At 39.3% G+C, this 27319-nt stretch overlaps 1 protein-coding gene across 1 annotated transcript in view; it reads right to left on the bottom strand.

The window, feature by feature from the left end:
* The window catches only part of PDZRN4 (PDZ domain containing ring finger 4), a 234322-nt gene that overhangs the window by 5817 nt on the left and 201186 nt on the right, over positions 1-27319 (bottom strand). Inside the window, exons 6-9 of the mRNA XM_069003889.1 lie at positions 11609-11707; positions 9399-9461; positions 5811-5912; positions 2310-2426 (exon numbers count right to left, since the gene is read on the bottom strand). Of these exons, the coding sequence (XP_068859990.1) occupies positions 2310-2426; positions 5811-5912; positions 9399-9461; positions 11609-11707 (381 nt within the window). The remainder of the gene's footprint in view (positions 1-2309; positions 2427-5810; positions 5913-9398; positions 9462-11608; positions 11708-27319) is intronic.

Here is a 27319-nt window from a genome sequence, read left to right as displayed (position 1 = left end):
GGACTATGTTTTTGTTCACAAAAATCAAGGCTGGTCTCCATGGCCAACCAGGGAGCTTGAAGATACTCAGATTTGCCACTGGCAGCTTCAATGAGAGGGGTTTCATAGCTCCAGTGGATAGTGTGAATCCCCTCAGGAAACTGCTAGGATTCCTAGCCTAACAAGGAGTAAAGAACCAGTTTTCTGACTTGATGAGTCACTACACAGAGTCTGGAGAGACAGCAGCTGTCACAAATTACTGACGCCCCATTACACACCAAGCTGCATCTGGTTGATTCGATCACTCATCAGAAGGGCAAAGAAATGCCTGCCTGTCCTAGAATTACTTCAAGCAATGCAATGTCAGATACTGACAGATCACAAGTGACCACCATTTTTTTCAAGTGTAGTGTTCTTTTACAGTAATATAAAATCTTAATATGACCAAAAAAAAAAAAAAAAAAAAGCTTGGCAAAAGACTCCAAAGGGGAAAAAACAATTTCAATGGGTTCTGTGAAACCACTTCACAGAACATCACTGTTTACTAATTAACACTATCCACAACCCAAATTCAGTGAAAAAGCCAAAGCTTGACAAGAGCTCTGCAGTGGAAGGTCACAACTGTAAAATGATTTTAAAGGTCCCACCATGTCACTTGAGGGCCTAGTAGGAGTTTGTAGATAGAGTTGTTCAAGAATTTCTACCAGAACTTGGGGCTTGTGTGAAAATGTCACCATACAAATGAAATTGATTTGCAAAGAACAAGTGTTTTGTCTGACAGAAAATCTTTTGCTATCCAAGATAAAATTTTGGTTGAAACAATAAACAAGATGCCATATATCAGCTGAAAGTAGTTAGCAGTGCAGCAAGTTAGCACATTTAACCTGGGGAAACTGTGGTTTGGCTCACTGCCTGGAAAGGAGAGCCACAAGTAAAAGGCTGGTATAAATCTTGTTGCAAGGCTCCCTTCACCTCTGACCCTAGAGTTATTCCACTTTGTGTAAATAATTAAATGCTTATAAGATCAAATACTTGTAATCTGATCTATCATATTTCAGATAATTGACTTATTTATTCTGTCAGTGTCTCTGTCCCAATGAATATTTCATTTATGTACAGGGAAGAGCTTTACTATGAACTATCGCCTCAATGCCCAGTGTCAAGGATTTGGGTCCCCTTAAGGGGAGGGGAGGTCAGGAGGAAACAGACTAAATGCACATTCAGGCCCCCAATGTGGACCAAAGAGAGGGGCATTTGAAGTCAAAGAAGCTCCCTGGTTTCCAGAAAAGAGAAGGCTCTCCTAGTCTTTCTCCCTCTCTTCACTTCAAAGAAAAATGTCTCAGGCTCTGTTTCTGAGCAATTCAGAATGGGGAAAAAATTGTAAGTCACAAAGTTCTTTGGGTGGAAAAACAGTTTCTTCCTAGCTGCATAAATCCAGAAGCCAGGAGAAGTTGAATTTTATTTCTTTGACTTCACAGAGGTGTGCATACTGACAGATCATCTGATCCAGGAGTGGGTACTTACACCTTCCACAACAAAGTACTACTGAGAAGACCCCTTGATGAAACTGTATGGCATCTTTGCCCCAGTCACACAGCCTACAGAATGTATGGGCAGGTAAAAGTCAGGAGAGTAGCAAGCTGAGACTATGCTAACAACAGCTTATTTGTCTCCATTAACAAAACAAATGCTGAGCTGTGCACTGTCAGGTAAGAGAAATACACTTGCATTACCAAAACACCTGCTGTTTATTCTAAACACCTCTTCTATCTTGTTTTGCAAGCTCTCTGGTGCAAGGCTGGCTCATACATTGCATGCATACAACAAGAGGGGTACCTATCTCAGCTCAGAGCTCTAGGTGCTACACCAATAATCACAGATTCACAGAATATTCTGAGTTGGAAAGCATCCCAAAGGGATCATAAAGTCAAACTCTAAAGTTCAATCTCCTATATGGGCACTGAACCCATGACCTTGGTGTTATTAGTTTAAAATTACCAGTTTAAAAAAAACTGACATAAAGTATAACATCATAAATCCCAAACACTTCAGAATTAATGAAGGAAAGCAATATTATTCTGAGAGTTCAGAGAAAAGGAGAAATCTGCACTTATCACACCCTCTTAAATTGTTTGTTACCTTGCCATAGCGGGGCTAAGCATCTATTGTTCTCCTTTCCCTTACATACAGTGTGCCAGAGATCACAGCATTTGGAGAGAGAACTCTATCAAAGCCTTTTGACCCCATTTTACAGCATACTGTTTCATTTTTTATGAATAAAAAAGAATACCCAGAAAAATTTCAAATGATATGTTTAGTAGTGGTCCTACCTGCTCCACCTCATTGGCTGTGTACTGCATTGCTTCATTATGCTTCTCTTCCAACATTTCCAAGTTTAACTCCTCTAAGAATTCATTCCTTTCATCATCCAGCCACCCTTCCTCCAGCTGCAAAGAATACATTATTATGTTATTTTATGTTAGCAAGGACACATGCTAAAATAGAGTAAACCCAAATGGCAATGCCTGACTAGCTCTTTTTATTCTAATGATTCTCTTAAGAAAGCCAGGAGGTAGAAGTTCATGTCTCAAAAAAAGGAAAAGAAAAAGGATAAAAAAATGGGATTCATGTCTCTTATCCTTTCGTAAAACAGTATGACTGATTTTCTCTCATGATGAAGGAGACTGCACAGCACAGACATTATTTCCTTTCAAAAGGCATGAAAGGCACAGCGCATAATCCTGAAGCTGTCATGTTCATTACTACTGAGAGACCCTGCACTGAAAGAATGGCAATACTACTAATAGGTCCAGGAGGCAACTGGGCTCTTTTCTCTAACAACCTCCATCCCAGAGATGTGCCCTGCTACCACCACCTCAATAGAAACCTTATGCTGTGCTTCTGTCACCATTTTCCCATTGATCTTCCAAGTAAACAAATAAACAGATGTGGTGACTTGAAGGGAGGCAATTTTTGTTCTCCCGGCGTGTCTGGAAGCAAGGCTTATCTGTTTGCATGTTTTTTTCTCCCCAAGTGTAAAATAGTACATTGACATTTGGTGAACACGGTGTTGCAAAAGGACAGTGTTTTCTGTCAAGTAAATAGGTCCTCTTCTTGCACCCATTTCACACCCTTCACATCTTTTGAAACTGATAAAACAGGAACCCTGGCCTAAAATGCTCTTCTTCCCATTTTGTTCATCATGCTCATGTGTGCACATGGCACACGTCCTTTGTACCTGCAATCCCTTGCCAGATGGCACACTGCATCAAAAAGAAAACCACTGGTCAGTGGCACTCTTGGCTATAATGACAGGATTGTGGCAGAAGGAAACATTTATTGTTTTGTCATTGAAGGAACCACAGGGCGACTGTGATAAAACCATGCTAAAAGGGAAAAGCCTCAGCATAAGACAATTACAAGACTACCAAGCACTCATGGCCCAAGATGGCAAGAGCAGTGAAGCACAGGCCAACACCTACAGCAGAATTACCACTGCCTCAAAGCCAGGATATGTCTGGTCACAGATGTCAGTCAGAAAAGCTACCTGAAACCAGTAGTAGTAGTAGTAATTCAAAGCTACACAAGAAGTGACTGATGCTATGCAGTACTTCTAATGGAATACTGGCAGAACATCACTGTTTCCTTCACAAACTCTGATGTGGTTTTGCCCATGTCAATTAATTCTTTTCTCTTATAAAGCACATAATAAGCCTTTCATCATTTTGCTTGGTAAAGCCAGCCACCTACAGTTTGGGATTAGGAAGAGACTTTTTTTCTTGAGGACATACAATTTTTATGTTTGTCCTTAATGGGGCTTTCGAAACATTCAATGAAACATCTGATAGTTTTGTTTACTTGTGCTGTTTACTTTTTTTCCCCCAAGGAAAGCATGAGCACAGCCTTCCTCTACTGTAAAGGACACAGTTTAATTCACCTCATTTGAGGAGACTGCAGAGATTAACAAATTTGGAGGACGAAAGATGAATCTCACTTGGGCAAATCTGCTGATTTGATTGTGGCAGACCCAGTATATAACTAATGAGAATGCTTATGTTATGTTACAGCTTTTAGAAGAAAACTAAAAAATGGCTTAGCATACATGTGCGCTACCATACACTGTGTACACATTCGCACACGGGAGTGCACGTGTGTGGTGTGCTCCCCTAGTGCTCTGTTTCAAAAATTCATTATTCACTGCACAAATAAGTGGTCTGAGGGGTTTTCTTCCCTGTTACTGAGTGAATGTGCTCAGCAGTCATCCTTCAAGGTTGCAATACTGCCATTACCATTTTCTATCTAGAAATGAAAGCCTGCTTAATCCTGCTGTCTTTTACCAGAGTCAAAGCAACATAACTACCAGAAATCAGTTGACAGCCTGATCTCTGACATACTCTGGCTTTTTCATCTGTTTTGTATGAGTATGTTCTTAAAACACATAAACTAAGCAAAAAAATCCAACACCAAAGGCCCAAACCTAAACCAAACCACACTTTCATTATTTGCAAAGAGTATTCATATGGGAAGTTACAATGCTACATATAAGTAACTCCTTAACTCATACTGATTTTATCATAATGACTCCTTACTTCATGCTGATCAGTCTAAACAAATAGAGAGACTGAACTTTCTCTGGGCGTGTATTTTCTAAGTGGATGAGTTTCTGTTCCTTAATGAGAAACAGAATCCTAATGAAAAACAGTCAGAATAATATTGAAAAATCTCTTTCAAAATTTCAGCAGTTGAGGACTACAGTTTTGCAGTATAAAATGAGGCACACCTATTTTTGCTGTACTTTGTCACTGGTCTTATAAGAATTGTTTAGCTTTCTGAAAAACAGAAAGGATATGAATGCTGAAATTGTGACTCTCATAACCACTGTATTTAAGTAGAGATTCCAAGTGGCACTGAATTAAACTGACATAATTTAATTTATACAGAATATGCAGCTAGTGAGACTGAAAATATCAGATCAATAGCATGAGAGACAAATGGCAACTTAACTAACTCTAAATTGTTGGCAGATAGAGATAATATAGTGACCTTTTGCTTCGCAAAGGCCTACAAATAGAATATAAAGGGATGTAAAAACAGTAGTCTTCTACCACTATAACTCTTCTTTATCTGATAATCAATCTAACATCTGTCCCCTGCAACGATATTAAAAATTCTTGGCATGGCAAGATTCTTGGCATTAGCATAATTTTATTTTCAAAACCATAAAAGTATTTCTAAAAACTTTTGAAAATGCACCTCCCAAGATGCAGGCGTGTTTTTGTGACCAGGGTGCTGTTAAAACAATTAGATTTCCATTTGCTGAATGATAATGTAGTGAAAGTCCTGTAATTGATACATAGATGAATCATTTACATGTCTGCTTATAAGCACAAAGCATAAAAAGACCCCTCACCAATGACAAGCTACAGCTTTGTGTAAGTTCCTATAAATGATAAACTTCATGTAAAAGACAAAATTGGTAAACATAAGTATGGGAAATTTATCCCCTGAACAAACCAGAATCATCTAATGACTAATGCATAGTTTTCAAGTTCTACTTCATATTTTACTAATGTCATATTGGTGCTGCCAGCTTTATTTATATACCTGTTCATTCTGCTATAAAAGAAATTGTTTCATTTGGGGAAAACAAGCCCTAGTAATATCATATTATTTTCTTTGCTGGATAAAAGAGGGCAAAGCTCTGCAATTATCTGTTTTTTCCTTTTGTCAGTAACTTTGGCATTCCTATTTCTTGGCAGTTCATTACTTACAGTGACAGTGAATGCATGGTATAACCCAGGTTCTGGCTCAGTGCATCTATTTAGTCTAACCTGCATCTCTGGCCTTGCAACCAGCAACACAATTTTCTTGCATTCTTCACTGGAGAGCAACGCCACTGCCTCTTCCCGATTCTGGACATCCTGGCCGTTTATCTAGGAAACAAATGAAAGTGGCACATTAGTTTCTATTTCCACAAAGCAACACACAATAAAGGGCAGATATCAGCTCATTTGTGCTGAATGTATGGACAATGAAAATTGCGCAACGGGCTCATCTTCGGCCCCTCAGAGGTAAGTGCCTTCACTCAATTATGCGCTTACTGTAAGAGCTGTATTGATCGTTGAAGGATGGTGGACATCAGAGGAAGCAGTTATGTTCATAAATGTCCAACCTGCGCCCTGGTAACATACATCTAGCAACACAATTAACCAGCCCCTGACAGGTGACGTTCATCTTTCTCCGTTCAGAGTAATGGAAGTGTCACTCTGAGATAATAGTGCTGGTGGAAGAAGACTGGTAATGCTACAGCTGAAATCAGTCACCCTGAATGCTGGTAGAGAGCCAATTAGAGAGCTACAGTATTATCTCTCACCAGGCAATACTTTCAGGCCACTGCTTGTTGCTGCTCCATTTAATCATTTCATATTTGTGCAGACAGCTTAGTAGCCAGTACCACACAAAACATATGTATCCCTCTTACAAAGGGATAATCAAAATAAAAGTAGTTCTTCGATGAAACTAGTCTTTTCTTGCTATCTTTCTCCTATTCTGTAACCCCATTAAAACAACGACATCCATGACTACATGGTAATAAACACAATTTTCATTGTCCAAAACCATTTATGAGGGAATCAAATAGAAATCTTATTTCCCACATGAATTCAGTTTTGTCCAATTCACAGCACAAGAAGTGGATTATTCTCATATTGTCAACAAAACCTCCAAAATGTGGTGTATTTCAAAAAGAGTGAAAACAAAACTGAAAGGCAGAAGTACCTGAATATATTTTGTGGAAAAAAGTCTTCTAATGATTCCATTACAAAGTAGTAGGAACTTGTAGTTGAAAATCAAGAGAAAGTTGCATTTCTGTACATATGTTTGGCCTGAAAGCCGTGACTCAAAACCACAGCTTTAATTCAGATTAAAGAAAATCCCAGTGTATCCTGATCACTCAAACGGCAGTGAGTGAAATGTCTGAGACCCTTCAAAGATTACATGATGGGATAGCTGTGGTCTGTGGGAGAGCAGGTAACACAGAGCTGCCCTAACCTGGAAAGCAGAGATGTAGCCACAGAAAGGCTCAGGAGCAGATTTCCAGCCTGTGTAAAACATTCCCAGACATGGTGGCTGCTCCAGTAACACCTATCAGCTGCTCCCCATGCACCCCAGAGGAGGCGGCTGGGATGTCCCCATACTACCTGGAGGTGCCCACCCCACCCCATCCTCACTATCATGGGGGAAGAGCAGGACTTCAGCCTGCTCCATAGACTGTGCTTAGCTCAGAGGTTCACAGCTAAATATAGCAGAAGTTTAGGAAACTCCCACTAGGACTGCCCTCTTCAAACTTTCCCTTGACATTGTAACATTTCATATAAAGTACTCCGGGAGTTTTCAGATGCTTAGACTGTGAAGGTTGGTGGTTTCTGAGAGTGAGAAGGGGGCAGTTAGAACCTCAGAAAGGAGAGGAAACCTGCTGTCATTTTGTGAGGAATACACATAACAGAGCATTCCCCCCCATATCCTTAACCAATGCCACCTGCCACCCACAGAAAATGCCCCTGTGCTCAAGGATCTGTATCTCCTCCAGCCTCAGTGTAATCCCCCCACAATGGCAACGTCACCTTCTGTTTCTCTGAGCTATGCCATCAATAAGAGGAGATAGAGGGTCAATGTGTTTTCAGATATGAAAGTAAACCCCACATAACTCTGTGTGTTAACTTTAAAGATCAAAGTCATAGCTATCTATCAGCACTGACATTAAAGTAATGCTCCAGTCCTCAAGAGGATGACAGAATTATCAATGTTTTCTCTCAACCCTGGAGTCTTTACTCAAAATTGAAATGAATTGAATTTCGTTAGGAACTGGAGAACATTCGCCTGAACTGCTGTTGGCAGTCCACCCAGAAATTTTACAAAACAAGGAAAGGAGTGGAAAATGAACCTACTCTCGCTTTCCTTATTTTGACACACCTAGAGTAGGAATGGAAAATTGTTTCTACTCAGTTAAATAAAAAAGGGGTGTTTTTCTGGTTTTTGAAAGTTAAAAATACTGTTCTTTCTTCAGTAGGTATTTCATATAAAGACCTGTAAGGCAGTGCCCTAACTTTTCCTCTCCTACGTGCAGCCCATGGTATGGTCCTTTCACCCCAAGTCCTGCCAAGGACGTCACTGCCCTCACACCATGGCATCTTCTGGGGGAGAACATCATCCTGTGAATGTTTTCACAATTCCAGCCACACAGAGAAAAACCAGCAGCCCCCAAGTGAGCCCTGATATTAAAATCGAATTGATTGTTTCCTCTCTAGAAAATGGACCACTTTGGTAAGCCAGCTAATAGACACTGTTGTGCAGCTAGGCTCTCAAAGCTGATTTAAGCTGTAGCAGGATAAGAGATACAGGTTTCAACAAAGGTATTTCCTGCAGAAATGAAAAGATTGGAAGGAAGGAACAGACTGATCTTGTGAAAACCTGAGAGCTCATCTGCTTAAATTAATGAAGGGTAATTATGGAACATGTTACAGAAAACCAACCTGTCATCACCAGGAGCTTCCTCTGGTGCTTCAGTGAAAAAAGGCCAAAATACAAGGCAAATCAACTTGGAACCAGAATTAAAATACTACAATACAGCAAAAAAATTCCAGTCAAGTGATTTTTGGCACCTGTTTCATGATTTTACGCTAGAGTGGAAAATGCACTACCCATTGTTGGTTGAAAATGGAAACCCACTGCCATTCTAGCTGTTACCCTTTCTGTACAGGTACACTGCCCTGTATGGCAGCCAGCCACCCTCACCCACCTATGCTGTAACACACAAACCTATCTTTGGGGTAGCTCTTTAGGCAAGTGGATCAACAGAAACAAAGGGTGAAAAAAAAGCCAAGGTGGTGGATTAGAAAATAATTCAGAAAAGCAATATCTTATTGGGGGAGGAAAGAAAATATTAACAAAAACCTAATGACACCCCTCCTTAAGTATGTTCAAGATCATCCTTCTCTAAACAGCACATTTTTTTTTTACGAAAACTCTTATTATCTATGCTTAGCATAAATGAGTTTTACCCAAATTTATGCGATTGGTGAATGATCAGCACGTCTCTGACACTCATATTTATGTCTGCAGGATGCTGTTTAGAATTTGACACTGAGATGAACATAGTGGAAATGAGATTTTCTAATAAATATGGAAAAAAAAAAAGACATGGGACATAAGTGCATGAGCCAGAACGAGTTTGTCAGTCTCATTTCTCAGTACACGCACTCTAGCTCCCAGCTATTGTGTTAAAAAACAGACAGACATGGATTTTCTCATCGATCACAGTAACAAAGAGAAATACCTTCCCTCATTAACAGTCCACAGAGAAGATGGCACTGCATGTTTGTCTATAGAAAGAGTTTAAGGAAAAGTCTGTTTTCACATACTTGCAAAATGCGGTCTCCTTCACGGATCCGTCCATCTCTGGCAGCAATGCTGTTTGGATCAACCTGCACAGGACAATAACCAGTAACTGAACATGAAAAGATTCAATGGGAAATTAGAACAGCTGCACAATTGCACAAGCTGAAAAAGTACCATTTTTAGTCAGTACAGAGGCAATCTGAAGTTTCCTTTACAGTCACAGAAATGAAACATTTCTTTAAATGATGGTATGAGCTTGTTCCAGATAAAAGCCTCAAGACAGAAAGGGTTGGGAGCATATGATTTTCAAATTAATACTTTCCTATGCCACTGTCAGGCATTAATCTTCAGCTGTCAGAGCATTAAAGATTAATGACAGAGACCCCTTTTCTCCAGAAGTTCACTATGGACTGAGAAGCTTCTATACCTCTATACAAATGGGCCTGTCTTTGGGCACGATTCTTTTTCTTCCATGGAAGCATTTACTAATACATTATGATCTTAGTAATCAATCTGTTATTTCCTCTGGAATTTTGCAGTTCGTGAGGAAACATCAAAAAAACCCAATGGACCCAGATTGTATAGATCAGTCACAGGTCCTGTAAATCATTCCTAGTCTGAACCAGTTAATTTTAAGTTAGTTTAACCTAAATAGATATCCAGGGCTTCAGTGATAGTTTATCAAAGACACTACAGCTCATCCCTGAGCAATGACCTACTGTTTGTTGCAGGGCAATTCAATCTATCACCTTTCACTTGATGTTTATCTTATCATGCCATAAGCTCTTTTTTCAAACCAAAAATTTCAGTTGAGCATTTAGTTCACAGGCTACATCCTCCATCTGTTAGATATTATTTTCCTCTTTTGCATTGTCATAGAAAAAAACAATGAATCTGAAGTTCTTAATCAAGTACAAAAGATAATATCATTACATTCACTTTCAAAGATCTGAGAAAATTTTATCATGTAGTATAAACAAAATATTTCAGATATAATCCTGGAATATATTAAGAGATTCCTGAACTTTCTTTGCCCTCACAAGGTCAAACAGAATTTAACAGTACAGCTTATACAACTGATGGAAGATATATTCTTACATAACTTATTTTAATTCCTCATTCTTGCTCCAAGGCTGTGCTTTTCAGCTGCTTTAACATCTCTACTTGCATGTTTATGGGCAATCTTGCCTTCATCCCGTTCACTGATACATAGAATTGTCTTTACTGGTCCTCTCTGTCCGTGAGCTTCACTAAGAATTTAGAATCACAGAATCTCTCAAGTTGGAATGGACCCATAAGGATCCCATTAAGTCCAAAAACCTGCTCCTCACATGACTACCTAAAGCAAAACCATATGACTAAAAGCTTTGCCCAGTTGCTCCTTTAATTCTGATAGGCTTGCTACTGTGACCACACCCCTGGAGAGCCTGTTCCAGGAACCAACCACACTTTTAGTGAAGAACTTTTCTGTAATGTCAAAATTTGGTTCAACATGTCCAAAAAGTGAGCAATTGGGATCACAGTTCGTGCAGAACAATCACCTTGGACTCAGAAGAGCTCTATTTTACCCAGAAAAGAACCCCTCTTTGAATGACTGGACACTCAAAGGGAGATGGTGTTCTTTGAAGTCTTGTGGACTGACCTTGTGAAACACTAACAATCTGTGCTGGGTGCCACATTTTCTGAGTGGAGCAAATTAAAACCTGAGGATTCACCCCATCTCAGTATCCAGAATTCTATTTTTCGGTTTTCCAACATATTAATCTCCCAAGCTACTCTCTCCACCCATCTGTGATATGTCTGTGTGTACCACAACTGTAACAAACACAGAAATAATACAATAATGATTGATCACTGTTAGGATTACTGAGGCTGTGGCAGAGGGAGAGAGAATGCAACCAGGGTGTGGAGAAGGCACTTTTCTCCTCAAAAGCTCTGCCTGATCTCCACAAGGACACATTTTCAAAATTCAGACCATGCTCAGACTGCTTTGTACTTTACTAACTACAATGTTGTAGTTAAAAGCACTTATACTAAAGAAGCCCACTAGTAATATTACTCTGCTTGGACAACATGATTTGAACTGATAATCTAAATTAATTGAGAGTGACATGAGCTGGTTGATGGCCAAGACTTCTTCACTCCCATCTCAGAGCACTTGCTTGTTCATTCCTTGGCACATTTAGCCCTCCATGAGCATCTCCCATGCTCCTCCCCAATATCATGTCCTTACCTCACTGACATAGATTCCCGTGTCCTCCTCATCATCGGTTCTGTAACAGACAGTCAGCCCCAGCTTCTCCTGGCTGCCAATGCGGCACAGCTCCACCTCCTACAAGAAAATATACAGGCTTTTGTGGTGGCTCTTTCCAAGGGTGGAAAAAACTGCACAGCACAAGGGAGCACCAGGCTGCTGATGTACTCATGCTGCTCATCCTGCTCAATCTTGAGACAAAATGTTATGGGTGGATCTTTAAGGGAGAAATTATTCCATGAATTAAGAAGGAAATCCCAGTACAATGCAGGTTCAAGCTATATAGAAACTGTACAGTAAGACATGCCAAACTTTGAGAAATATAGCTGTGCATTGATTTTTCAGGTCTTTGACTTCTGGGTAATAGAACCTGACTTACAGTAGATTACATAGGCCTTCTAGTCACATCACACCTGCTGATTTATAGCATATAAGACAGACTGACTACCATCAATCAATTCATCACACAAGTGCCACTCCCTTCTGACAGCAATCTAAGTCATAAAACAGAAATACAGGCTTCCATTAATGGCATAATTCCTTTCCTGGCCAGTTTAGTGGTGCTTCATTGCAGAAGCTGTTAGATAACAGAAAGATGCTTCAAGGAATCTCCTGTGGAACTAAACAGCCATGGCATCTTCCTCAATTGTGAGATGATGCAGAAAACACATTTTTAGTGCCAGATGTCCCAGAAGTGGCATCTCATGAAAAGTGCAAGTTTTAGGGCAGATGGTAGTGATAACTACTACATACACCCATCTGAGTTAAGCATCTTTAGGGTTTCATAGGGGAACCATTCACAAAAATGCAAATCTGCACTTTGTTTGAACATTGTGAAACAAGTAATTGTAATAAAGCAGGATGAACCCAATAACACAGAGTATTAACTTGGTTGCAAGTGGGAAACTTTAGTTGGTGTTTGTATGTAAAGGGAGTCTGCAGGTCACAGCTGGACCCTGACAGCCTCTGCTCCTGTGGCTATGCAATAAAAAGAGAGAGACCAAACTTTGCTTCAGTTCTCAGTCTGTGATACAGAGCTTGTTCCCCCCCATCCCCAGAGATGTCATGCAGACTAATCCACAAACAGGCACAGGGTGCACAGCAGTGAGGACTCACTACTGAGTCCATCAAGCTGTGGGGACCAGGTGTCAAAACACCACAACTTACAGAAAAACCTGTGCCTCACAGACATGGGTTAGCCAACAAGCCTTGTGATGTTTTCATTTCAGCTGAATATCTTTCATGAAGTGCACTCCTATGGCTTGCTCCCCTGCTCCCTCACCAGAGTACAAATCTACATGGGTTCACTACCTGCACAAACCCTGTAAACTTCTCCCTGGACTTTGGGCATTCAACATCTTCATGAAAACAAAGGGAATGTAGAAAAAAAAAATTAAATTTGTAGTTTTCTTTAGTTTTTCTTAGATATGGCAGAAGTTCTACATAGGATGATAAAGAGTGGAATTATTCACCAGTACATGTTACACATTGGGTTTGAAAGAAGAAACACAGAAGCATGTTTTATTAGGGAAGGAATTATGGTGACCTGGTTTTGGCATTGGGAGCAAAAGTATGTGTACTGGAGGGAGGGCTATTCAAAACCCATAGTAATTGATGCCTCCAGAGGGAAAGACCGCTTGACTAGAACTGTAATATTAGGGAGAAATTACAGTAACAAAATGGCTTCAATTACAGCAACAAGGTATACTTTTAAGGAATAAAGAAGTTTGCGGTCCCTTGGAGGCCTATAAGGAAACCTAAATACACCATAAAGGACTGAAACTGGGACCTTTAAATCAAGGCAAATGGGGAGCTTTGCACAAGCTGAAATCCATTAACTTTCTTTGTCCTGCTGGCACAACCTCCTGTATCCCCATGCTGAGGCTGACAGGGGCCCCACAGACTGCTCTGAACACAATTTCTTCAGATGGGAATGACCTTGAAATTCTCGTGGATGATTTGACTCAAAATGTTACTACAAATGCTTCAGGCTGCAAACAAACTGAATCCTCTTAGTGAGCTGGCTCAATAGGCAGACAAAATTAACCATTTAAGGAGTGAAAGAGCAAAGGAAAATGAGGATGAGCCTACAGGCTTCAACCTGTGTCTCCAAGAGATTTGCCAAAACTGCCTCAGGGAACCAGCTGATGACAAGTATCAGTGACTAACATCCTCTGACTGGGATGCAATAGCTCTGGCTGCACACAGTACTTGAGCTACCACAGCTTTCACTTCTCTGCCCAGTAACAGATCTGAGAGCTGAGGTTAGTAGCAGTCTTGGACTACCTCTTTCCTAAATGACTATATGGGGTGTAGTCTGAGGACTGCACATAGCTGTGTCTGCTTAGAAGATTTAGATACCTACAGCTGAGATCTTAGTATTAAAGGCCCAACAACCATTTCACATTTTTCAGTCTAGATACAAGCACATTCTCAAGTAATATCTCATTCAGCATGAGGGAGGTGGATGAGGTCTGTTGCTTTGCCTTGGAAGTTGTTCCAGATAACTGCCTTTTGCCCATGGCACATTTGCACTACTAACCTCGTCGCATCTTACATCCTGGTCACAAGCAAACAAGCCAAGTTGAAAAATATTTTTGGAAAATTTAAAAACATTTTGCACAAAATATAAATCATCTAAGTCTGAGTAACAAGCATATATGAAACAACTTCAATGGAAGAGCAGCAACTGAAACACTAGAGAACCTGGACTATCACAGTCAAATACATTTGACACAGTATTTTGCAACAGATTCTTTATAGTGTTGTGGGGTTTTTCTCCTCACAACTGGTCTTTAACAGAAGAAACAGTAAGTTTGGCAGCAGCAATGAATATGTAAGGACATCATTTCCTCCTCTGAAATCTTTTTTGATATATACACATGTGAACACACACACAGTTGCTTTATCTTTGGCTTTTGTCTGTGTGCATGTAGAACTGAACTGCTAGTCTTCAAAACTCAGCATTTAAAAAATCCATGAGAAACAATATTTGGACATTCATGAATAGTGCTGACAGGCAGATGGTGGGAGGAGAGGGACTGAAGAGAGAGCTCAGGAAGAGCTCAGGAGATGACAGCCTTCCCCTCTTTTGGGCACAATGGGGGCAGCCACCTCTCAACATGAAGAGTACTCTGCTGCCAAGTGACAGAAATCAATGCCAAATTGCTAAATCTTTGACTTGCTGCTTCTTTTCTCTTTGTAGCCAGAACAAAAATTCAGTGCATTTGCACAGTAAAGATGATACTTTAAAGTGTTTTGCCATAAATTATTTGGTTAAAAGACAGACATGGAAATTAGAATGACTATCCCATCTTGAAAGACTGGGACACAAATTTACAAAGTAGCCAATTTCTTCAGACATAGAAAAGACAGCAAAGAGATGCAGATCATGTAGGATTGAAATTAGTTATATTTGTCATCCTCTAAAGTGATGGAGAAGTTGCTGTAGCCTCTGGCTCCCAGCTAAACACTGACATTTGCTTCAGTGATGGAAAACTAGTTTATAGACTGTCAGCCTCAGGAGACCTAAGACCAGACAAGGACTGTCACCTCTTTGGGGAGGGAACTACTACTGTCATTTCTCTCAAGTGTTAGGAAAGTCAATTATGAACATCATCAATTTGGTTTTTGGCTTTCAGGAATTGCTGGAAAGAGGTTAAGGGCAATTAAAGGAGACCTTGTAAAAGTTTGCATCCATTTGCAGTTATAGTGGGTCTTTCTAACTAAGAGCTAGATTATACAAAGTAAAGCTGATGGTCTGCTACAAAACAGATCATGAACCCTTCCATGATCAGTCTTGAACAGTTGTGTGGGGAGAAGAGCCATGAACTCTTCATATTTTCCCTCCACACACTGCAAAACAGATAACAACCTAAGAGGAAAGTTGGTAAAATTTCTTCTCACACAGAAGAAGTTGACAAAACTTATTCATCAGCTGACGCTGTGCTGGAATAACTGCACACACGGACTGCTTACTCTGCCACGTTTTTCTTTGTTGACCACTCTGCCAACAGTGTCTAAGAAGACATGCACACCTTTGAATCCTTCCCCCACTATCCGTAAGGATTAGCTACTCCCTGTTCAACACTGTTCACCACACTTAAAGCATGGCTGAGCTCTGCCCCACTGCCTGACATTCCCTCTCACTTCCATTTGAACCATCCCACCCCGACACCCCTCTCCACCAACACAGTCCCGTTCTCATCTTCAAAATCCACCTCAGTTCACTCTTTCCCTAAGTGACCCTCTGCCCATATTCACAGACAGTAGCCTCATTATATTCTCCCTTTTCCCACCAAATGTTTACATTCTTAGTAAGTGTCCACATCCACACAGCCCCTACAACACCTCTCTTTTACTTTCACCTTATAACTCATCCTGTTATCTTACCTATAGAAATCTATAAAGAAATTATTGTCTGGTAAGCAGAAAGATCCATCTACTAAAGTTCACCACTTCACTACTTATGAAACACACGTACAGCTGAGCACTACCAAAATAACCTATTATTACTGTAGTTCATTCTCCCTCCTCTGTCTCACCCTCTGATTCTTTGTCTTGCCATCTCACACTTCTCTGTGATGAGATGTTTTTGCATGGGTAGAAATAAGGCAAACAAGAAATTAAAGCTCAATACAAATTAGTTGCAATGAACAGCACGATACTCTCTTCCCAAGGTAGGAGACTCAAAGCTTATACAAGAACTTCCAGTGTTTGGAGGTAATTGAGTGACTTTGAAACTCATAATATACTTGAAATCTAATGTGTCCACTGACCCAGAACTCAGAGGGAATAAGCAGGTTTATGGAAGCCCTGACACTCTCTGTGTTAATATTATTTTTATTGAATTTGACCTACTATATTCACGGAGTTAGTGAAGACATTCTATGAATTCTTTGCATGGAACTGTAACTCTTGGGCTGCTCTAATTCAAGGGAGTTTTAATGAGAAAAACACTGCCTTATTTCTAGAGGGTTTAGAGTCCTGTTGCTAGACACTTTAATCTTTTCTCATATCATTCTGTGCTCATTCTTAATTTTTGTCCACTGATGACTTGCCATGAAATGCAAGAAGACTAGTTTACTGTATATACTGCAGACCATCATAACTAACAAAAGTTAATCAGGTATTCAACATTATTTTATAGTATGAAAAAGGTAAACTATACTTGGCTATGTCATGTCCAGACATCTATCTAGGACTGGGAGTCTCCTGAGACTATGATGACAAAAAAACTTGCCGATCCCCTTTGCAATTTGTTTGTGTATGGAAACACAGTGAGCCATCTCCAGAATGGAAAAACTTTAATAAGGAATGAAGATGAATTTGTGATACGAGTAACTGGTTGCAAGATTAAGAGATGTAAAATTCTGAAAAATCATTTGGTGAATTTTAGATTACTGGGCATATGTTTGAGATTCTTTCTTAGATGATGTGCTGTACTGAGGAAGGAAAACCTCAAATTCATCATACTTTAAAAAAAAAATTAGGAAGATTTTGCCTCATAAGACAGATTTTTTTAGCAGAGTTCCAGAAGTTTCCTGCTTTTAAGTCCCTATTCCCTGTTCAGTTGTAACTGCTTTGCTATAGTAATCTCATACAACTTTTTGTGACTGGTTTTCCTTATCTCTAAGCAGAAAACAATACAAACACTACCAGAGTAGCAGCACACTAAAGAATACATTGTTACAGAGCATTTGAAAAGCACTGTAAGAATACTATAAATACTCTACATCCTTCCAATAATCCCCATCTGCCTTTATAGCAATTGTTGAACCCACTTAAAAGGCCAAGAGAGACGATCAAAACCATCTCAGCTACTGAGTATCCTTCACGCGTACAGTATGTCAGAGTGTTGGGTCCCATGAACCCTGGTAATGCCATTAGAAGGGGCAGCATCAAATCCAAAAACAACAGTATTTGTCCTAAATGGACATTGTGTGATCAGTTAACATAAAACTCCTTATTACAATGAGAATATCATCTCACCATTGAGACAGTCAAAAAACAAATTAATTTTAATTAGTGTTACTTCCCAGTATAACAGAACCTGTGATTCATAGCTCAAGGTTTATATTTTTGTGACATGGTAAGACAGAAGATCCTAAACATTTTCAGTTTGTGATACAGTCAACTATGTAATTTCTTACTCTTAAATGAGTATTTTAGACCAAACCACTACATAGCATTAACTAGAATCTACTCATCCCATTTAGCTCCATTATCTTTAGAGGAAAAGATCAGTATAGTCTAGCCTGTAAAACCAAAACACTGTGCTTTCTTCCCTCTCTGGTTCAAACAACAAAAAAAAAGACAGAAAGGAGAAGGGAAGCTTTGCTTTACTTTACAAGTATGAAAAAATCCAGGTTTTAAATTAAGAGCCAATACAACAGTACACACATGTTTTAGAAAAGGAAATCACCACAGCATATTGGAGAAGGATTCCTACTCCATCAGCAGAAAGATAAAATGCTGCCAGTCTGGAAAACTCCTTGTGTGGTGAAACAAACAATCCAGTTCAGAGATGCTTTATCTTAATCCTAATATGTGTGAAATATGGCTGACTTCCATCTACAAAGCTCACAGTAATGTAATGGTGTTTTAAGGCAAAAGAATTCCAAGAGATGCAGTCTGTGGACATTTCTGTGGGTTCAGCAATTTTTCTGTACCAGTGGAGGATTACTAGTACCTTTTGGACCAAATCCAGATTATATTTCTTTCTAGTTGATATTATTGCAATGTCAAGGAAAAAAACCCAAACCAAACAAAAAATAAAATGTTATCTTCATAGCCACCCAGAACAATGCACTTACTCCACCAGTTAGTGAATTACTGCCCATGGATAAGTAAGTGGTCATGTGCAGATTCTGAACCCCAGGTATGAGACGAAACACCTTTATGTTTTACCCCTTTACAGTCTACTACCAGGCAGAGCTCCAAACTCTTTACACAATTTACCTCATACTGGGATGACCTAAGAGTTAGAAAATGCTAAAATACGCAAATGTTTAGCTGACAGGTTTTATGATTTGGTCCTTGTTTACCTGTAAAGAAGTGTCTTGTGTCAGGCAAATTATTCTGTACCATAGCCCTTTCAGAAGAAAGCAAGGCTTGTTGAATGCAATGAGGGGCCCAATATCTGATGATCCAAGGTGGAGAAGCATAGTATTTAGCATACATTTTAAGAAAAAACACCACCAAAATAATAAAGCAAAATAAGAAAAGAATAGTTACTTTTGTCTTTTCCTTTTTTACCTGTAAGAATAGCTGAGAAGCTGCTTTTACTGTTCATCTTGCTAATGGTATAATTGACAGAATGAATAATTGAATGAATGAAGCACAAAAGGCCAAGATCAGAGTACTTACAGAATAGCTCAATGAGGAATTAACTGAGAAAGTACATTAAAGTCTGACTTATTAAAATAAACTACTTACACTGAAAAAAAAATCCTCATCTATCTGAGCTAGTGTCAGTCTTCTGAGGCATCAAACAGAAGTCCTAAGGGACTACACGGACTACACACACCTTAAGGTTAATTCTGCAGTATCATCTTGATTCTGCATCTTTATGGGTGAGATCAACCTCCAGTTTATATGCACAGCTGAATTTTGGCTGCTTTTCACACTTTCTGTCAGGGTTGCTATATGGAAGTTCTGTAAGCAAGATCATTTTTTCAGCTTCTTGTCAGTTTCTGCAAACTATGGAAACTAAGCAAAGGTCAGTCTCATAAATGTGTTTAGTAATTCCAACTCTGTGCTTCTTGTCTCATCACTTATCTTGCATTTCACTGATGGAAGCATTCAGATCATTATCAAACAGAGCTTCAAACACCTGGCAGCATCTTGCTAATAGCATTCACTTTCTTGGTATCTTCCTCCACATAACCTGAAGGATATAGCTTTTCCAGGCTGCTAAATCACTGGTCATTTACATTGCTACCTTGTCTAATATTTAATCTTCTTAATGCCACACACTCATCATCACTGGCAAGTAATTCTGCTCATGAAATAAAAATAATACAAACAGAACCCTCACTCTTCATACAGGAACAGTTCAATCTAATGAAGCCCTAAGAAGACTAACAGTGGAGCTACTAAATAGAAAAATTCATATCAAATTCAAAAGTGATGAGAATGGTATAACATGTTACATAAAATCATGTGTTGCAAATGAGAGAGGGTGTAATACACCACCAGCAGAATAAATGCTATCCTTTAGACTTCATTTTAAAGCACAGTTTATTTCACCTTTGAATTTGTACTGTGCAGGAGGGGTTGTGTCACGTACAAATGATCAGGGTGTGTACAATGGGTAAGATACACACTTAAAACAGACAGTGTTTCAAACAGGTATCATATTTCACATTACCCAACTCATGCTTCCAACACTCAGCATGGCATTTTTTAGAGGTTATGTTTTTAATGGTGACCAGAAGTAATTTGAAGAAACTCAGAAGAAAGAGATGTAAATCCTAGCATTGGTAGAAGTCATCAAAACTATTTCAACTATGTTTTTTTTTTTCTATGGACTACCTATCTCTGTTTAGATGAAGAGAGTCTGTGACACCTGCACTGTATATTTAACAGAGTAATTTCATACTAAGGTAGGAATTTTGTTTTCAGGGTTGGGGTGTGTGTTAAATATTTAATTCTTTCCTTGCATGTGCATGTGTCTATGTGTGCAAACTTATGTATATGACCGTATAGGCATATGTAGTGCTTATATATCTGTGTGTAAGTGCATACCAGGCAGGTCAGTTACACTGCAGAGTGTCTTTCCTGGCAATCATCTAAGAGTTAATTTAAGACCATGATTACAATTCTTGAAAACACAGTGACAGGGTATATGCTTATAATGAGAAAGTGAAAATGTTAGATCACCCCACAATTCACAGAATCGGAGTACTGACGTTTACAGCCATCTCTGGACTTAACTAACTTTTAATGACAAACCATATAGACTACCTATTTATTAGTAACTGCAAAAAAAGTAGTGGCAAAAGGAAACAAGAAATTTCAGTTTCTAGAAAAGCTCTTCTGTCATAAGACAGATCAGTCAAACATAAACCCCTTCTCTCACTTTACCTCCATGACAACTGAGTGTTTAGGATGAGCTACTGTAAAGAAACAGCTCACAGGAGAGCCTATATAGAGGAAATGTCTATCACTGCAGCTTTCTTAAGTGTGCCAATAAAGAAAGATCAAAACCGCCTGGGATTCTGGGGCTTCCAGACAGAAGGCAAGTAATACCGCAGGCAAACAAAGGCATCCTAGACCTGAGAACTATCCTAACACCATCACGAGTTATGCTCTCCTGTCAAAGGGATTTTCCAGGAAATACATTAATGTCTATGTAACACAGGCTAATTGTAGGCTATGTTCCAGAAGTATTCAGCGTGAAACAAAGTGCAATGAAACAGCCTTCCCCTTCACAGGTCACTGCAGGGTCCTATTGCATTCTTTTCACAATGAATAAACTTGTATTTAAAAGCTTGCAGGGGATTTAATTTACAAACACTCGCCACTTTCACCAGAAAAACAATGCTTCTATAAGAAAAGCAAAGCTCTTAGGTCCTCTGGTACCTTCATCATGGAAGGTTACAAGCACTGCAGGATTTTAGCACATTATAGATCAGTTTTAGAACCCATTCTGTAAATGTCTATGGAGATTTGGTAGAGTTCAGGGCTTCGCTTTTAAAATGACTGACATTCTCAAGTTGTGAAAATAACCTAAAGAAATAAATTATTTTTTCCTCTCTCTAACAGTGCCAGTATACTCTGTTATTCAGATTTCACACAGGCACATCCACAGTGTACTTGGGGGCTATTTGGATGGAAATAGAAAAGCTATGGAGCAAGACAGAGCCAGCCTAGATGTAAACAAGTTGGAACTGCTGGCAGCTGTGCTGTTACAAATAAAATTGCATTCCCTAGTGCCTTCTCACTTATCAATTTTGACAGAAGACTGTCCTGACTTCTCATAAACAGCATCGAAAAGGACAAATCACATTGGGTGTCAGATTTGCCAGAATGGATTTGGTTGGTAGCTTACCACAAAGAAACAGAAGGTTATCTCCATTCCACATGGTGGGGAAAAACAATGCTCAGTCCAAGGGGTGGGGGCTTTACCTTATAGGCTGAAGTCTCATTTCATTCTCATTTTTTAAAGTCACGTTTAGATTTAGGAATTTCTGACATACGATTTGTTTACATCAAAGCACAAAGTAGAAATATCAGCAAGCATTTTTCAAATGCATAATCCAAACCCAAATACAGTGTAGTATGAGAAATACTTAAAAACAAAATCACTCTCCTGCTGATCCCTGCTTTATACCTACACTCAGAGCCACATGCTGTTTTGTGTCCAGACAAAGAATGCTTCATGATGGCAGGATAATGTAGACAATGATACCAGTGTTAGAAAATAAAACTGAACAGAAGGGGGAAAAAAATGAAAGTAGCAGAAACCCCCAGAATTAATATGCTGACATATAGGCAGCTCATAATAAAATATCATCTTGCAACAAGGGGAGCAGAATTTGGCCCTGTAGCTGATGAATCCTTTGATAATAAAGAAGCTCCAATGGATGTGGGAAATCACTCTCACCCTGCAGCTCTGGAGTGAAAATTTTTGGTGTGCATTACACTTCTATGTAAAAAATCAAACATTGGAGAAACTTAAGGCATGGTATCCCTGCCAGTGAGTATTCAGCAGTCTGATGTGCAATGATCAGTAACAGCCTGCTGGCCATGAGTGGGAGGAGAAAGACACCCTGGAATCAGATGAGACTCCCTTCAGGTGAGTACAAGGGGGCAGATAGCAATCATGGAGCAGATGGGAGAACTGGTTGGGCTGGATGAACGATGGAGCTGGACTACAAATATGAGAAGCCTGTGATCACTGTGCTATGAACAAATTCAGTGTTGCAGTGGGAGGAGGGGTCTAAGCTTATGGGGATGAGATTAACACTTTTAATTCTGTGGGCCTGGCAGACCTTCTGTGGCCTGTCTGACTCGCATTTAAAGGATATTTTAGCTTAAAGACACAAGGTAGACTTTAGAGTATGTCACATGGAAGTCAAAGAAGGAAAAAAAAATCCTTTACAAATTACACTCTTCCTGGCTGCTAAAGGTTCAACAGCTGACAGTGTATCTTCCAGGAAGTCACAAACCTTCTCTTGAAGCTTAGCTAGCGTGCATGATACCAAAGCTTCAGATTCCTGTCAAAAGGATAAATCCAAAAAATCAACCCTTATGAGAAATATTAAACATAAAATACTCTAAATGCTATTAAAAACCAATTTTTCTCTTTTGTGTGGATGATCACACTTACTGGAAAGTAAAATATCCACTTTCTTCTTTCAAACAAACTATGGTCTTACTTTTCTCCCTGATTCTTCCACCTTCCTATTCATCCTCTTTATTTCTGCTCTTTCCCATATGAATGCTAATTTATTAGCGGTACTTAACTATATGCCTATATTTTCCTAAGATATCCATGCATATACATATTTTCTCCTGCTTGATGCCCAATACCCCTTCTGGTATATTGTTTTTTGGGAAAACCATGCATTCTTGCTTTCTGAGAAGGGAGATCCATGGTGAAATGCTTATATGTAGTATTTTTCAGCAGTCAACTTCGGTTGTTGCTATTGGCCTTTCCCTCAATAAAAAAGTGAATTTGCAAGGATATAAGAGGAGGTTAAAGTACAATTAGCTAACTGCTAATATGCAGCAAAGGGCTTCTTTTTCACTAATCTTAGATCCTACATTGTCACTTTCTTCTCATTAAATAAAGTAGGTGGGAATAGCACAGAAGAGGCAGAAACTGCATCTTATGTTAAAATGAGATAAGCAGACTGGAGTAGTAACTATTCTATTGTGCGGTGTGTATGAATACACTAAACTATCACATTGGCTTGAGCTCCTTGAGGCTGGGGAGAACAAACCCATCCAACTGAACAAGTGCATTTTTTTCCCTTTTGGAGCTTTCCAGAATTTGCTTGCTCCCCAATCTGTTTTCCAATTGAAATGGTTTTGACACAAAATGTTAGAATGGACCTTTTCTTGGTTATTAGGTAGGAATACAGTACTCCATATCTGGCTAGAAGTCCATTAACTAATTAGGGGGCTGGAGTACATCTCCAACAAGGGGAAGCCAGGAGAACTGCATTTGGTTAGCCTTTTGAAGAGAAGTCATCTTCTCAATAAGGCGATATTATTACTTCCTTCAGGTATCAAATGCAAGAGTCCAGAGAAGTCAGAACCAGACTCTTCTTTGAGGTGCATTGTGATAGTCACACGAGACAACAGACATCAGTCACTACTCAGGAAATTCTGATTAGATATTTGTACTAGTCTGAAAACAAACCAGTGGGAGGCACCAAGCCAGAATAACAATTTAATAGGGAAATTAAAAAGAAAAGGCAGAAAACACTGGTTCAAATGGACAGAGCCAGGATACAACCTGACACCCTATTAGTCAGGGTGGTAGTAGCAGTCTGATAAGATGGTGGCTGCAGTCCTCCTGAAGTGGTGGATGTGGTTCTGTTGAAGAGTGATCCTGTAGAAAGGGTCTGCTCTTCCTCAGAAGGTCCAGTGGTGGCTGTGTAGCTCCTGTCCTTTGGGACTCCAGTAGAAAGGTTGTCTCTGGTGTTCAGTCTCAGATTATATCCACGATGGGATGCTTGGTTCCTCCCTCTGGGTGGAGCATCTCACAATGGGGTAATGAGTCATGAGGCAATGCATTGATGGGCTCATTAACACAAAAATAGTCCGGGGGGAGGAGGTAAGGAAACACTGCCCTACCTGGTTTCAACAGCTCATGAGGATGGTAATAGAATACACTGCAACCCAGGACATTATTTAGGGAAATGCTTCTTACTAAGAGGGTAGTCAAAGACTGGAAGAGTTGTCCTGAGAAGTTGTAGACTGTATACTGCAAATCATAACCTACTATATCAGCTGTATAATCAGCATCCATTTCTTTGCTCCTCTACAACAGGCTTACTTCAATTTCTGGACTTGCCTCAAATAGGGGTAATTGAAAGCCACTTGGAAAATGTAGTGGTAATGTCTACTGAAGGGAACAGGACAATATTAGTGCATGAAATCAGTGCTAAAATCTTTACAGTAACTTCTACATTTCTGTTTATCATTCATTGTGTTGGAGATTAAGGTCTGGAAGGGATCCAATGCCTGCAAAAGCTCTATGTACTTGGAAACCAGTCTCCACACTTGAGACTCCTCTGTCCATGAATGTCCTCTTTGATACTCCAGAGTTTTATACGCCCTAATGGTATAAAAACGTTCAAATCTGACATGCTTCATTGGGTAGAAGAAAACCTGTTGAAAGTAGAATTCTGATAAGGCCAGGAACTTCAGGTCCCCAGAAGACAGCTATTCTCCTTCCAAAAAACAGATATACCTCAGCTGTTTCTGGTTCCAAATTCCCTTAAGTTTAATAAAGAGCCTCTTCATAGCTTACAGTTCTTTCTAAACTGAATCGTAGCTGCAGTTCAGATCAGCTGAGAATCACTTAGCATAGCTAGCTTTCACAATACAATAAATTAAATAAATTAAAACAATAAAATACATTTCACCTACTGCAGGTAAAATCATACTTTATATTTGCTGTATTTCAAAATGTTACTGCTGAGTACTTGGCTCTGTAAACATCATTGTTAACTGCTGCCTGCCTGCTTTGGGCCTGAAATGTGTCAGAAGATTTATCTGCCTCATCAGCACTTTCTAAACACCCAGGCAGCCAATTGAAATAGGGAGGCATAACAGATGTGCCAACATCTGCTGCAGCAAGCGTTTATCTGGACAGTGGAACATATAGTTGTAGATTCAAACTCTTACCCAGTTACAATTCCATGTATTTGGACAGCCTAGATCTACAACTGTGTGAAGGATGTTTTGGGATATTACTTGAAATCAAGTTGAAAATGTAGTTTTTCAATTACATTTGTGAGAAATATACCTTCCTGTAATTCAGTTTATGCCTTTCAGACATATTCAGACAAATTTGCCTTCAGTAAAGGCAAAATACTATGAAAAAGCTAATTGTAAAGTTAAACTTATAGAATTAGAAATTCTTAGAAAGCACTATTAAAATTCCATCCCTTCCATGCTCTGGTTTACCTTGAGGTACACACATGTTAAAACATGTATAGTTAAGATAGGCAAATTTTAATCACATATATGTGCCTATAAATCAAGCACATGAAGCAATAGGTAATGACTTTCAAAATGCATCTTGATTTTCCTGGCACCAAAATGAGGTCTATGGGCACCGTATCCATGCTGAGTTTCAGCTGCTCAAACTTCTGCTGCACACGGAATGCCCTCTACCCCCAAACACATACTAGTGCAGATTGATAAAATCATGAGATGAAATACAAAGCAAACTCATCTTCTGCTTTTTGATGCACAATGCAGTTTCACCTGTATTCCTGCTCACCAAACCATGCCCTCTAGGAATGACTATCACATTCTCTTTGAAGAGATCCCTCATTAAATAAAAAAGCAAACTCCCAGAGAAAAGGCCTCTCCTGCTTTTTTTGATTTCTCCTCTGAAGGCCCAGCATGCATAATACTGAAACCTTGTTTAAAGTCCATTTTCTTGTAAAAGGTTCCCTCTAGCTAGGGGGATTCAGCCCATGCTTCCTGTGCTCTAGGATTTCCTAGGATACTAAGCTTTAAAATAGCAACATTATAATAAGGTGGTTAACATGACTTAGGCTATTTTTAAAAGAACATGTAAAATAAATTATTCCCTCCAATCTTTTGTCTGTATATCTAGATTTCATGTTTCCAAGACAGACTACATGAACATTCAAGTAGAAGGCATATGAAAAATAGCATTAATAAAACTCTTAGAAACATTTTGACTGTAAAGCATATATGGAAGTATGTGCGATAATAATGTAAGAACTGTCTAAACACAGACTTTCTCCAAAACAGAAGATTTATAATCCGCAGATTTCCACAAATATAAAAATATTGCCAGCACCTTTCTCTACCTTCACCGACTGAAAATCACATTCCATATATTGTAATAGCAATGTAGTGTTGCTGAACTAAATTCACTTTTCTTCATTTTCCTGGAAAAACATAAGCTCTGACAAGTAAGAATTTTTATTAGCTTCCAGGTGAAGTAAGGAGTAACCCTGTGCTTGTTTTATGAAATCATGAAACAGAATGAGCATCACTGACTTGATATATTTTCCTCCTGTTTTAAAACACAATAAATGGTAATAACCTTGATAAATTTGCCCATGTCAGTTTTGTGTCTTTTGCTCCCCATTGTCTCATGATCCTCTGCAGTTGTGGACACAACTGAAATCCCTAAATTGGGATATTCATTACTTAGGGGAGGTGAGATGACAGCAACTTCATTCACTTTGAATGTCAGAATTTTGTGATGGTACACAGCAATGCCCTCAAAATCAATGAACAACTGTGGCAGAAACTACCCTGAAATCCCCTTCTATCTAAATGACCCAATGACTAGTAAGGAAGAAGAGTGATTTAACAGCCAAAAAGGAGATGCATTACAATTAAAGGCTTCTGGCTTTTACTGCCAGTTCTGCCACTGATGGACTTGGCAAGTCTCTCGATACAACTGTCCTTAGTTCACCTGCTTGTGAAGTCATGTATTGCTACATAACACTGAAGAACCTC

The sequence above is a fragment of the Aphelocoma coerulescens genome, chromosome 1A (genome assembly GCF_041296385.1).
Source record: "Aphelocoma coerulescens isolate FSJ_1873_10779 chromosome 1A, UR_Acoe_1.0, whole genome shotgun sequence".
NCBI classification, from domain to species: domain Eukaryota; kingdom Metazoa; phylum Chordata; class Aves; order Passeriformes; family Corvidae; genus Aphelocoma; species Aphelocoma coerulescens.
The sequence above is the reverse complement of the archived record's forward strand: the minus strand, read 5'-3'. Positions and strand labels throughout refer to the sequence as shown.